Genomic DNA, 11,423 nt, shown 5'->3' with positions numbered 1-11,423 from the left:
TCTATGCTACTTTCTCCCCACCCCCACCCTCCTCTCGCTTATCTCTCCACACTCCAGGCTCACTGCCTTTATTCCTGATGAAGGGCTTTTGCCCGAAACGTCTATTCCGAAGCTTCTTGGATGCTGCCTGTAGGAGGGGGAATTTTTTACCTCAAATATATTTGTGGGCGGCACGGTGACACAGTGGTTAGCGCTGCTGCCTCACAGCGCCAGAGACCCGGGTTCAATTCCCGCCTCAGGCGACTAACTGTGTGGAGTTTGCACGTTCTCCTCTTATCTGCATGGGTTTCCTCCCGGTTTCCTCCCACAGTCCAAAGATGTGCAGGTCAGGTGAATTGGCCATGCTAAATTGCCCGTAGTGTTAGGTAAGGGGTAAATGTAGGGGTATGGGTGGGTTGCGCTTCGGCGGGATGCTGTGGACTTGTTGGGCCGAAGGGCCTGTTTCCACACTGTAAGTAATCTAATCTAATAAAATTGTCAGGCATGACTTTCCATTCATAAATCCATGTTAATTTTACCGAATCCTATTATTATTTTCTAAATTTCTCAATTATCACGTTTTATAAATTTCTGTCTTTTTCCCTATGACTGTTAATGTAATAGTTAAGGTCTGCAGATCTCTATTTTCTCAGTCTGTCCTCACTTCATAGTGTTATATTTTCCACCTTCCAAACTGCAAGAACCATTCCAAAGTTCAGAAAATGCATCCCGCGTCCACCATTTCTTCAACTAATTCTTTCTTGAGCTGAAAAGCGAAATGTAACATTCATGCCACACAAATACCAGATGATGCCTGTCCTTAATGAGAAGCAGTCTAACCATGATTTCTTGACATTCAATGATGTTGCCATAAATATGGTGACTTGAAAGGCAGGTCACAGGCCAGGAATACTGCAGCAAGCAACTCACCACCTGACGCCTCACATGCCTGGGTGAGTGCAGCTCCCAGAAACACATATGAGACTCGACACCAGGTTGATTGGCACAACATCCATAATCATCCACTCCCCCCTCCACTAAAATTCAGTAGCAGTAAGATCTACAAGATGCATTGCGGAAGTTCCACAGAATCCTCAAAGCATATTCCAAAGCCATGACCCATCTGGAAGGACAAGGGCAGTAGATACATGGGACCACCGCCTGTACATACCTTGCCAAGCTACTCGCTATCCTGACTTAGATGTCACTATTCCTCTCCTGTCACTGGATCAAAATCATTAACAACATTGTGGGGTGCAGCACGTGGAATACAGTTCGAGAAGGCAGCTCACCATCACCTTCTCAATGGCATCTAGGGATTAGCAACAAATGCTGACAAACCAATGATTCCCATGTCCAACAAGTGAATAAAAAGGACATTGTCTGAAATGCAGAGTATCAGGTCGAAGGGATTTATATACTTTAAGTCCCATTAAATTTCTCCAATAGATTTAAAAATTAATTACTAATGCAGTTCCTCATTCACACTAGCCCATCGATTCTTCATTATTTCTCAGATTTATTTTAGTACTTCCTCTAGTTTTTATGCCACTTCCTTATTCCCCATTAACAATTTTCTCATAACAACAGACCCAAATGTTTTATTTTTTTTGCTAATTGTGCTATATTTGAAGCAGGCTAAGTTCAAGTTTCATGTTTTCTGATCTCTGCAGCCCAATGGCAAGTTCTTTTATCTATTTTACTTAGATCTTTTAATGAAATTGTTAGCTGCTTCCTATGTAAAATGTGCTTTTGAGGATTCATTAAGCAATACAGAGATATGGTCAAGAAATTTCAATAGATGAGAGTCTCAAATTCCGTTGAACTCTGACCTTGGTTGAATTATTTGCAGTTTTTTTCCCTTTAAAACAATAAAGGGATTTTAATAAAATGTTTTCAAACATTGAATACTTGATGTAGGATTGGAAACCATAATATGATGGGGAGAAAACAACAATCTGAGCATTTAAATAGCCCATTTATTTTATTTTCCTGATTTGGGTTTGTTGTGAATTGGGGTATGTTGATTTGTGTTGTGTTCTTTTGGCGAATGGATGCGAGTTTGAGTCCTCTGTAGATACAGCTTGTTCCCCTTTCAAACGCCTTGGGTCCTTTTCTAGAATGGAATGTGGAGGCTCGAAGTTTCAGTTTATTTTCTGTTCCTAGTTAAATGGTCTAAACACCAAAGTCATATCTGAGAATTGGGCAAAAAATTCATTCTTCCACTGACTAGCAAGGAGTAAGGAACAGTTTTTGTATTCTGGCGCATATGTGACTTCATATACAAAGCAATATGATTTGACTCTTAATTGTCCTCTGAACACAGTAGTTCCTGCATGCAATAAATTGGGGGGAAATAAAACATCAGTTTGCATCTCTTTAGCACTAGATTAACAAATACAGGCACAGTGAAAACAGTGGATAATCTAGTTAGCCTCTAATTGAAATAAACTTTATTTTGCAACTAAATAAGTGTAGTTGGGCCTTTTGAACAGTGGTTAATTTTGCAACTTGTAGCTTGATTATTGAGCTTTTGTGGTCTGCACATTCAGCCTGTTAGAAACATTCCTTCCACTTTGAAATCGAAAACACCAGTTTTCCTAAGTGTGCCAGTCTATGGACAATTGAAGCCCAATTAACTAAAATTAAAAGCTTTTCAGGACAGTTGCAATTGATCAAAACCAACTACAGTATGCAGGTTTCTGGAGATCAGTGATACTGCAGACTCAAGAAAGAATGTCAAACAAATTGGCTTCGATTTAAATTAGAATAGGCTATGAGAGTGGCAAAAGAAACCCCAGAAAAGATAAGAGCAATAGCTTTGGGGAGTTGATTGAACCAGGTGTGAAGAAAGGATAGATGAGTAAAAATAAATCTACAATAGAACCAGAATAATAATTTCAACAAGAAATAAAATTGGCATGCTTTTAAAAGTATTTCTTATCCATCTCTGTTGTTCTCTTATCTCTAGGAGTTGCTCCTCTCTGGGATGCCAGAAATTGATGTGGCTGACTGGAAACGGAATACAGAATACACAAGTGGCTACGAAAAAGATGACCCGGTGATACAGGTATCATTAGTATCAGCTAGAAAAATGGAAAACCTAAAATAGAATCTATTTGATATGTGTTCCTTAATTCTTAGGCATCTTACCTTGATATTTAGGCATCAATATTATATCAATGCCAGAACCAAGTACTAATGGAAATCACAGGAAAAATAAATTGTACAAAGAATGCACACAACACAACAAAAATCCTTTTAAGAATAAACAATAGTAAACAAATAATCAATAAAGTGCAACAGATTACACTGGAACCTTGATTATCCGGCATTCGATTATCTGAACTTTGGATAATCCAGCAAGGTCCCGATGCTTGGCTAAACTGTGTTATCCGGCATTTGATTATCCCTGCTCGTGCTGTTCAGATAATTGCGGTTCCTCTAGTTCACTGATCAAAAGATAATCTAAATTTAATTCTGGAAACTTTGCAAATCTTTGGTGACAAATTGTATTTGTCACCAAATTGTATTTGTCACTTTGCCGCACTGATTTGTGACTTCAACTGAAGTTTTTTGTCTCATGCATTGTACCACACTTGAGAAATGACTAATAGTTTTAGAAGAATCAAAGACAAGATTGGACATAGAAATGCATCAACAAGCAACTTAACCATACAATGATATTTCTGATCTATTGTACATTATAGTGAAATAATTTAGTATTTACGATTGTGCATAAATCACTAGTGTTATAGAGTAATTTGACTGTATTATATGATTGCAGCCTTGGTTGAATTCTATTCAAGAATAGTCTGAATAATCAATGTTCTAAGTTATAATACAGTTTAGAAAAGAATCCAAGTTAAATATTTAGCACTTCTGATCACCAAGTATCTGAATGCACTTTGCAAGGTAATGAAGTACGTTTGAAGTGTAGTCACTGTTTAATAAAGTAGCATTCTTAATCCGTATTCAAAATACCAATGGTAGGTTTCATAGTTGAATGGTCTGTCAAATGTCGGAGTCAAAAGTGTGGCACTGGAAAAGCACAGCAAGTCAGGTAGCTTCTGAGCAGCAGGAGAATTGGGGTTTCGAGCATAAGCTATTCATCAAGTCATACCCGATTAAGAGCTCATGCCCGAAACGTCGACTCTCCTCCTCGGATGTTGCCTGACCTGCTGTGCATTCCCAGCGCCACACTTTTGACTCTGATCTCCAGCATCTGCAATCCACACTTTCTCCTGATCTGTCAAATGGCCGTGCACAACTTTGTACTCTGAAAACAAGCTGTTTTCATTTATACATCACACTCATGTGGTGCACTACTATCATGTCAACACTAAATGCTGGAACTACTCTATAGCTGCTGTCCAGGATCTGTTAAGACAAACAGATTAACGTTTCAGGCCTGCAGTCTTTTATGAAATCTGGAAAAAGTTACAGTTCTAACAGTTGAAAAGGAAAAGCAAAAGTAATGCTCTGGATGGAAGGTAGGTGTGATTTTAGCAAAAAGCAGAATGCGATCTGTTCACAACATTTTAGTTTGTATTTTCCACATCCATGGTATTTTGCCTTTGGTATTATAATGATGTAGTAGTTATAATACTGGACTGGTTCTCCAGAGAACACAAGTTTGAATGTCTCAATAGTGGTTTGAAAATTTGAATCTGGAAGTATGTTATAGTATTGATAAAAATGAACATGTGAATGATCAGATATGTCACAAATTCTGCATGCAAGTTACATTTTAAGTCATTGTTAATCTTGTCTTATTTTTCAAGTGGTTCTGGGAGGTTGTGGAAGCACTTACCCAAGAAGAATGTGTTTTATTATTGCAATTTGTTACAGGCAGGTAAGATGTTCTCTGTTTTAAAAAAAAATTTGATCTGAGGCTATAATGTATTTGAAGATCTGCAGGTGTGATTTAATTTGTATTATTGGTGCAAAGTACCATATTGGAGTTATTCCAGATGAATCAGTTAAACTGCTGCAATGTAGACTTTAATGTGATGTTTTATTTTCAAATTCATTTCTGATGCAGTTGGTGAAATTGTTTCATGAGCCATGGAGCAGACATCATTGTTTCAGGACAAAATGGATAGATTTGGAACAGAGCAAGATGTAGGTGGAAAGAACAGGGCAGTGGTATTAATTTTGGACTGCTCTAGTAAAGAACTGACATAGACCTGATGGGATGAATGGATTCCTTATGTGCTGTAAATTTCTACAAGGGTGAGAGGGGAAAGATTTTAAAAGAGACCTAAGGGGCAACTTTTTCACACAGAGGGTGGTACATGTATGGAATGAGCTGCCAGAGGAAGTGGTAAAGGCTGGTACAATTACAACATTTAAAAGGCATCTGGATGGGTAGATGAATAGGAAGGTTTAGAGGGATATGGCAAGTGCTGGCAAGTCGGACTAGAGTAATTTAGGATATCTGGTCAGTATGAACAAGTTGGTCAGAAAGATCTGTTTCTATGACTCTCTGGAGATTTGTGAAATATGAATGTGCTGGATGTTCACTTCTACCAAAAAAGTTGGAATAAATTTAATGTTTTCATATATTAGTATGGTACTTGTGAACATAGTAAAACAACTCAAAGTATTTCATAGGAGCATTACTAATCAAAATTTGCTGCAGAGTCACATTGAGATTGTAAGATGGAAGACCAGAAGTTGGCACAAAGTGAATGGTTTCAATGAGTACTATAAGGGAAGAAGTAATGGAGAGATTTAGGGAAAGAATTCCTAGTGTTTTAGGCATATAAATCTAAATGCACAGCAGAGTATTCAAAAGTCAGGGATAACCAATCCTTTTGTAAGGTTTTTCCACCTAATAAGAGGATGAAATCCTGTTGAAACAAATTTATTATGAGTAACAGCATTAAAAGCTCATTTAATTATGAAGCTTTCACTAGAAAAGATAACGGTAGAATGACCAGGGTTATTTTATCATTTCAGATCTCTGTAGCCTTTCACAAAGCCCCTTTTTGGTGTTCTTAAAATTCCATTGGAGTGAAAAGCTGTTGTCCTACCTGTTACTATTGGCTTTGTGCCTAAATTTGGACATTAAAAGAATAGGGCTCATCACTGTTCGTCGGTAATAAGGATAATGATAGCTGATACTCTAAATTTAAGTGACATTTTTATATTAATCTGAAGTATACTTCTATGAGCTGTTATGACAATGTTAGCGCATTTATTCACTGACATTATTGATGAATTTCTATGTTTATATTTTCAAAGCTCTAGAGTCCCTCATGGTGGTTTCGCATATCTCATGGGTGGCAGTGGGTTGCAAAAATTCACGATAGCTGCTGTACCGTACACTTCAAACCTCTTACCAACATCCAGTACTTGGTATGTAAGTTCACATGCAAGACAAAATATAGTATGCCTTTATGTAAACTGAGGTGAGGCAAAGCAAAGATTTTCTTCAAATTCATCTGTTATGGAATGCAATATTGTACCTTGTACAGTTTGCTGTAGGTGGAGCTGATAATTTCATGAGATTTCAGCCTTTAGATTACTGTGAAGGAAGACAAATGCAGACATCAGAATTAATGCAAATAAAGTAGATCCACATCACAAAGTACTGAATGTTGTACTGGAAGTGTTCAAAATTCTGAATTCATGTAGAACGTCTCCAGTAAAATATGCTGAACAGTTCAGTCAAGTTCCATCAGGAAATGAAACATTCCACTGTATTTGCATTTTGTTTTCAGTTTTAGTATCCTTTTAACGTGTACATACTTCGATTACTCAGAGTATTTATTGGTCATGTGGATTGTCACATGGCTAAAATAGCTAATAGATATTTCAATGCAGTAATTATTCATATTTATGATATTTGTAGAATACACATTATTAAATATCTTCAGATCAGGGTAACACATAAGGCATGAAACACAAGTCTTGAGGTTTATTTTAGTTCCGGATAGAATGTTTTAGAGTTTTCATCATGCATTTCAATCAGTTCTTACAAGTTTAAGTTGGAGTCCTGATCTTTCTTTGAGCTATTTCAGGGAACTGTAGACACCTTTACAACTTTTTGCATGGTTACCACTTATGTGAGATAATCAAAGAGCACTTTTGGAACTATAAATAGAAAAGAAACATTTGGAGAGAAGGAACACAATTTCTTATGTGTATTAATGTTTATTCTTTTTAAATCAGCTTGAGATCTTTGGGCATGTGGAGCATACGCAAATTGTAATCAAAACAATGCAACAATATATTATCAAATATTGGCTTTTTGTACCAAGTGTTTTAGGATAATTTTCTATGTTTGCATTTCTCTAAGGGAGCGTCTTTCATCATTTGAGCATTCCAGAAACGTTGAGTGCAGTATGTACTTTTTCAATAAAATAATGACCAGAAGATTGGTTCATTTTATGACTTCATTTCCTTCATTGTTATGGTATTGCTTGACTAAGACTTTATAACACAAAAGCACATAGAATATCAGGTTATTTCATGCATTCATCACATTACTTACATGCCTACTTTGTAAATATTGTTTTATTAGATTAATTGTTCCAAAATAATATATTGTGACATGTAATAATGATGCTTGCTTCAAAAAAATGTCTTTCAGCATCAATATGTTAAAATTGCCAGAATATCCCAGCAAAGAGAACTTGAAGGATCGAATTCTTGTTGCATTGCACTGTGGGAGCTATGGTTACACAATGGCATAAAGAAGTTGGAAAATTGAAAATGGCTTCTGAAGAGGCCTTCATCGCTTAACTATTTTAAATAATGCTTCTGATTTTTAAGTACTCTGTCTAGGTTCATATGCAAATTTCTGTCAAGTAGTCAATCTGTATATGCATGGCATACACTGAATATTTATGTCAAGCATTATGCCTGTGTGTGTACTTTAGTGATTTACATTTTTAAAAAATGTTATGTTTTGGTACAACTAATCACGTATATGTGATGAACTATAGGAATTTTTCTGCACATTGCCAAACATTTGGCATTATGAAATTTAAAATGCCATGCCTGCAGGTGCACTCTATACTCTTTAATCGTTGGTTGGGGTATACAAATTCTATTTGCCAAGCTTCATATGTTAAAGGTAGGGAAGGAAAATGAGAAAGTCAGTGGTTCACCAAAGTCAGGATCTCATTCTATTTTTTGTAAGATAGGGAACAGACATTTTATATTTTTTGTGAAGATACAAAGTTTAGTTTATTACTCAGACTTCATAATTTAACATCATTGAAATAGAGGGCATTGTCAGTCAAAATTACAGAATGTATAGTGTGGTCTACCCTAACAGCCAAATTATTTTGCACAATTTCCACAATGCAATATCAGCTATTTAGAGATTAAAATTTCATATTAAGTATTTGTACATTGTGAAAATTATGCACTGTATATATCGCTTGAAGTCCTGTATATTTGTATTTCTAGAATGATGCAGCTGCTTATGTATCTTCCTGTTGTGCATGTCTTTTTTAAACTATTAAACTTATTACAAAATTAATTCCTTTTTTTACTTTTTAATGCTAGTAGGATAATATTACTGTGATGGTCTGTAGCATATTAATATCAAGTCATAAGCCTCTTGTCGAGTTGCTCCTACACTGAGGCTCCCTCTCAATTTATTTGCTTCTCCATCTTTTGTAATTAAGAACACTAGACATATTAGATTTTGCAAAGGGTCGGATTTCCAAATGGCTTTTCTGTTAGATTGAATTTATTAATCATTATAATTAATGTTAGGTTTAGAAAGAGAAATTTAACCTAAATGCTTAATCATAGCAGTGTTAACAGTTTACAGCATACTGGTCAAAGCTTCAATGCAGTAAAACTGTAGTGAGCAGTAAGAGTTCAAAAAAAGAAATAAACTTTGATAGAACTAATATATATCCCTAAGGAGTAAAATTTTTCCTCGCCAAACGAGAAAGCCATGATTGACAAATGAAGTGCGGTGATGATAAACTAAAGAAAGAGCATGCAGAGTAAATCCAACGACCAGGAAAAATGTGAAGAATATCCTTGGAAGGCACAAGGTCTGGGTTTAATAAAGGAATATAAATTAAAAAATGAAAATATCATTGGTCGCAAAGTGCTTGTGTGGTTGAAGAACGATAGAAGTTAGACTTTTTGATGGCTGTTTTAAAAACGTTTGCAGGTTACCTTACAATTTAAAACTAGGATGAAGCAGTCTTGTTGACTGTTCACTGAAGAGGATAAGATAACAGATATGTTAAGGAAGCTAATCACTAGTAATAATTCACCAAGGTTCAAGAAGAATACATTTGGATACAGAACTGGCTCAAAGGTAGAAGACAGAGGGTGGTAGTGGAGGGTTGCTTTTCAGACTGGAGGCCTGTGACCAGTGGAGTGCCACAAGGATCGGTGTTGGGCCCTTTACTTTTTGTCATTTACATAAATGATTTGGATGCGAGCATAAGAGGTACAGTTAGTAAGTTTGCAGATGACACCAAAATTGGAGGTGTAGTGGACAGCAAAGAGGGTTACCTCAGATTACAACAGGATCTGGACCAGATGGGCCAATGGGCAGGGAAGTGGCAGATGGAATTTAATTCAGATCAATGCGAGGCACTGCATTTTGGGAAAGCAACTCTTAGCAGGACTTCTCCACTTAATGGTAAGGTCCTAGGGAGTGTTGCTGAACAAAGAAACTTTGGATTGCAGGTTCATAGCTCCTTGAAAGTGGAGTCGCAGGTAGATAGGACAGTGAAGAAGGTGTTTGGTATGCTTTCCTTTATTGGTCAGAGTGTTGAGTACAGGAGTTGGGAGGTCATGTTGCGGCTGTACAGGACATTGGTTAGGCCACTGTTGGAATATTGTGTGCAGTTCTCGTCTCCTTCCTATCGGAAAGATGTTGTGAAACTTGAAAGGGTTCAGAAAAGGTTTACAAGGACGTTGCCAGGGTTGGAGGATTTGAGCTATAGGGAGAGGCTGAACAGGCTGGGGCTGTTTTCCCTGGAGTGTCAGAGGCTTAAGGGTGACCTCATAGAGGTTTACAAAATTGAGGGGCATGGATAGGGTAAATAGGCAAAGGGGTTGGGGAGTCCAGAGCTAGAGGGTATAGGTTTAGGGTGAGGAGGGAAAGATATAAAAGAGATGTACGGGGCAACTTTTTCACGTAGAGGGTGATGCGTGTATGGAATGAGCTGCCAGAGGAAATGGTGGAGGCTGGTACAATTGCAACATTCAAGAGGCATTTGGATGGGTATATGAATAGGAAGGGTTTGGAGGGATATAGGCTGGGTGCTGGCAGATGGGACTAGATTGGGTTGGGATATCTGGTCGGCATGAACGGGTTGGACTGAAGTGTTTATTTCCATGCTGTACATCTCTATGACTCTTAAGAAAAACAATTGTGCCACCAGCAACTGTCAAATCCACAGGACCAATTGTTTTAAAGGAAGTAGAGATGGCCATTTCAAATATTTCAACTTCAACTTTCCAAAGCATGCTTGATCCCATAAGTTTGAACATTTGGAAAACGTGACTTTTTAAGGTGAGAGCAAGAATCCAGTAAGATCTTTGAATCTATATGAACAATTTGACTCATTAGTTGAGTGGATGAAAGATAGCCAATAAAAATTTCTAAAGAGTAAGTCATGTCTAACAAACTTAATAGATGAATTTTTGGAAAAGTACTAAATTGAAATCAAAAGGACCAACATAAGTCTTGGGTTTATTGGTCTTTATTGCAAGAGGATTTGAGCACTGGCCTAATGAATTCTTGCTTCAATTGCAGGGGAACCTGGTTATCTGGAATACTGTGCAATTTTGGTCTACTTATTTCAGGAAAGATGTTATTGCAGTGTAAGGGGTGCAACAAAGGTTCATTAGTCTTGTTCTCAGGATGGTGGGATTATCCTTTGAAGAGAAATTTTGCAAACTGGGCTATAATCTGTAGAGTTTCATGGAAAGTGAGGCAATCTCATTACATCTAACAAAAAGGGATAGACAAGATTAATGCAGGTAAACTATTTCCCTTGGTTGGGGAGGCTAGAGACGGATACAATTTAAGTGTAAGGGGTTGCTAAGAAGCAGAGAATTCTTTTACTGTGAGGGTTATGAACTTCTGGAATTCTGTAATGCAGTGGACTGTGGATGCTCAGCCATTGTGTATGTTAAAGTTAGAAAGTGATTTATAAAATTCGATGATGGGGTAAATTATCGAGTAGGTGAAAGTCATTGAAGTGATTGTTCAGTCATGAATGTATTAAATGGCATGGTAGACTTTACTGACTGAAGGGCCTAATCCTGTTAGTAAAATCCAGTGAAGGTCTATGGGCTAATTTATGCCTTTGTGAAGATACCTAAGGTTCCACACGAGCAGCACTGAGGAGAATTTTCTCAGGCTTTGAGAAAAATTTGATTCTCCATGTCTAGGAAAAATATCAAGTTTTCTCTGAGGTTCCAATGATGAGATCCAAATCTTTCTG

General features: G+C 37.1%; 1 protein-coding gene across 1 annotated transcript in view; it reads left to right on the top strand.

Annotated features, from left to right (window-relative positions):
• Positions 1-8,476, top strand: part of hace1 (HECT domain and ankyrin repeat containing E3 ubiquitin protein ligase 1) — a 68,317-nt gene extending 59,841 nt beyond the window's left edge. The window contains exons 15-18 of the mRNA XM_043687021.1: positions 2,951-3,049; positions 4,764-4,834; positions 6,229-6,342; positions 7,580-8,476. Coding sequence (XP_043542956.1) covers positions 2,951-3,049; positions 4,764-4,834; positions 6,229-6,342; positions 7,580-7,682 — 387 coding nt within the window. The 3' untranslated portion in view covers positions 7,683-8,476. The remainder of the gene's footprint in view (positions 1-2,950; positions 3,050-4,763; positions 4,835-6,228; positions 6,343-7,579) is intronic.
• Positions 8,477-11,423: the final 2,947 nt, after the last annotated feature.

This window comes from Chiloscyllium plagiosum, chromosome 3, assembly GCF_004010195.1.
Source record: "Chiloscyllium plagiosum isolate BGI_BamShark_2017 chromosome 3, ASM401019v2, whole genome shotgun sequence".
NCBI classification, from domain to species: domain Eukaryota; kingdom Metazoa; phylum Chordata; class Chondrichthyes; order Orectolobiformes; family Hemiscylliidae; genus Chiloscyllium; species Chiloscyllium plagiosum.
Note: the sequence above shows the minus strand (reverse complement) of the source record. Positions and strands in the feature narration are given on the sequence as shown.